This window comes from Atta colombica, unplaced genomic scaffold (assembly GCF_001594045.1).
Source record: "Atta colombica isolate Treedump-2 unplaced genomic scaffold, Acol1.0 scaffold181, whole genome shotgun sequence".
Taxonomy (NCBI): Eukaryota; Metazoa; Arthropoda; class Insecta; order Hymenoptera; family Formicidae; genus Atta; species Atta colombica.
Window position 1 is genome coordinate 136,842 of NW_017259273.1, and position 2,254 is coordinate 139,095.

Genomic DNA, 2,254 nt, shown 5'->3' on the forward strand with positions numbered 1-2,254 from the left:
AAAAATTTATTTTTATTTAAAAAAAAATATTATGTGGCATTACTTAAAAAGTATTCTATACCTTCCTTTCTATTATTCTGTTTTATTATATTGCTACAATACAAAAAAATTATGTACTCGTTAAAAAAAAAGTATCCTTTTCCGATAGGAAAAATACTTGTAAGATATCTCGAGAATGGAACTATCCTCAAGGGTAGAATTGTAGAAACTGAAGGATATTTAGGTACAATGGACAAGGCTTCACATTCTTATCAGAACAAAGTTACATCTCGCAACTTGCCAATGTACATGCCACCAGGAACTATTTATATTTACATGACATATGGCATGTACCATTGCTTCAATATTTCTAGTCAAGGTGAGTAAAAAATCGATTTATTTCATTCTTTTATGTAGAATTAAAATACAGCCTACTTCCACTAACATACAATCGTTGAAAATAATAAAAGCCATAAAAATAAATTAAAGCAAAAGATACTATCCCCTAATGTATAGCAAAAACAGGAAGATTATAATAAATCTGTTTAGACAGAGGATATCGCGTTTTCATAATTTCGAAATATATTTTTAGTTGAAAAAAAAATCAATTGATATGTTAGTTGTTATTATTTAGTATTACAATACTAAATAACGTTTAGAAGGAAATGCGCATGTATTAATCAAAGCGGTGGAACCGCTAATGGGCCTCAAGTATATGGAATTGCTAAAAAATATGCGATGGAAAGATAACGGAAGAGAAAAACAAACCGCGAGACTTGCGACGCACCTAAAACAATACAAACTTTGCAATAATCCCTTCAAGATTTGTGATGCCTTTGCAATCGACCAAAACTCTTTCGATCGGAAATTCGTTTATGCGTGTAATAATTTGTGGCTCGAGAGCCAACCTTTTGTAAGACCTCCTACTATAGTAGCCATACCATCTAAAAATCTTAAATCGGATGATAGTTATGTTATAAAGACACGATATTACGTGCTGGGAAGTGCCAGCGTCGACGAAAAGAATTCTGAGTGCGAGAAACTCGCTTACATTGCACAATAAATTGAATTTTATGGCCCGTATTCAGAACGCGTTTACAACGATGTTAGCTAACATGCTATAATTTACATTATGCATATTATAGAATTTCAAAGATAAAAGCGCGTTCTGAATACGGGTCTATAAATACATAAATACACGGAACTTTCTACATTTAAGTGTATGTGCATAATTTCAAGTTTTTCTTTGTCTACAAAAATATATTCTTAAGAAGTAAAAGATTTTCAATTATTAAAGAATTCGTGAAATTATGAATCTTAATTTTAACGTGCGCATTTAGCAGATTTTTAAAAATATTAATAAATATTGAATGCAAAAAAGTTCTCTTTATATTGACAAATATTGTACTCAACAAAAAGTTAATTGTTAAAAAATTAAATAAATATATTTAATCAAATTAATAATTATAATTCTGAATGTTTGATTTTTCGTATTATTTTGAATTATATCATTTTGAATTATATCATTAATCTAAAATCATAAATTTTTAATCCCATAATGTGCGCGTTTAACAGATTTCAAAATGTTGGAAGTTTAGGATCGAAACTAATTTTATACCAAATTCGGAGACATTTCTCTAGTGCACTGATGCAAATTAAAGTTGTTGTACATGAAAAAAATATATTTTACATAAACCTAGAAGTATATTCTTGAATAGAAATTTAGAAGAATAGATTCCTTTACATCGAAAGATTCACCTCATTATTGGTAAGGTGATGGATGCGCAGTGCTGGTGCGAGCTGTCGATCCCATAGAAGGCATGGATCACATGGCTTATCAGCGTAACACTTCGAAAACGAGGAAAGGCAATCTAAAACCACATGAACTATGCAACGGTCCTTCGAAGCTCTGCATGGCGTATCAGCTTAACAAGCAGCATAGCAAGTACTCTCTCTGTACATGGAAGAATTTATGGATCGAGGACGATCGTGCGTTAAGGGATATTAAAATTGTAAAATCCGCTAGGATTGGAATCAATAGCTGCGATCCAGAATGGGCCAATAAGCCTTTACGTTATTACATTTATGATAATAAGTCCGTTAGCAAGAGAAACAAAAAAGCAGAGATGGAAATCGTTTAACAGCTCAAAGTTGGTCATTTTATGAAGTCCAATCTCCATGCTTTCACATAAAAAGAAAACAAATATTCATATCGATTGTGTGTGTGTATATATATATATATATATATATATATATATATATATATATAAAACTC

At 30.7% G+C, this 2,254-nt stretch overlaps 1 protein-coding gene across 4 annotated transcripts in view; it reads left to right on the top strand.

Annotated features, from left to right (window-relative positions):
• The window catches only part of LOC108686441 (putative 3-methyladenine DNA glycosylase), a 7,897-nt gene extending 5,753 nt beyond the window's left edge, over positions 1-2,144 (top strand). For 2 of the 4 annotated variants that reach the window (XM_018191753.1, XM_018191750.1), the window contains 2 exons: positions 149-358; positions 639-1,065. In XM_018191753.1, the coding sequence (XP_018047242.1) occupies positions 149-358; positions 639-1,042 (614 nt within the window). In that variant the 3' untranslated portion in view covers positions 1,043-1,065. Of the gene's footprint in view, positions 1-148; positions 359-638; positions 1,066-1,752 lie in introns of those variants that run through there. The other 2 variants (XM_018191751.1, XM_018191752.1) reach the window with 2 other exon arrangements.
• Positions 2,145-2,254: the final 110 nt, after the last annotated feature.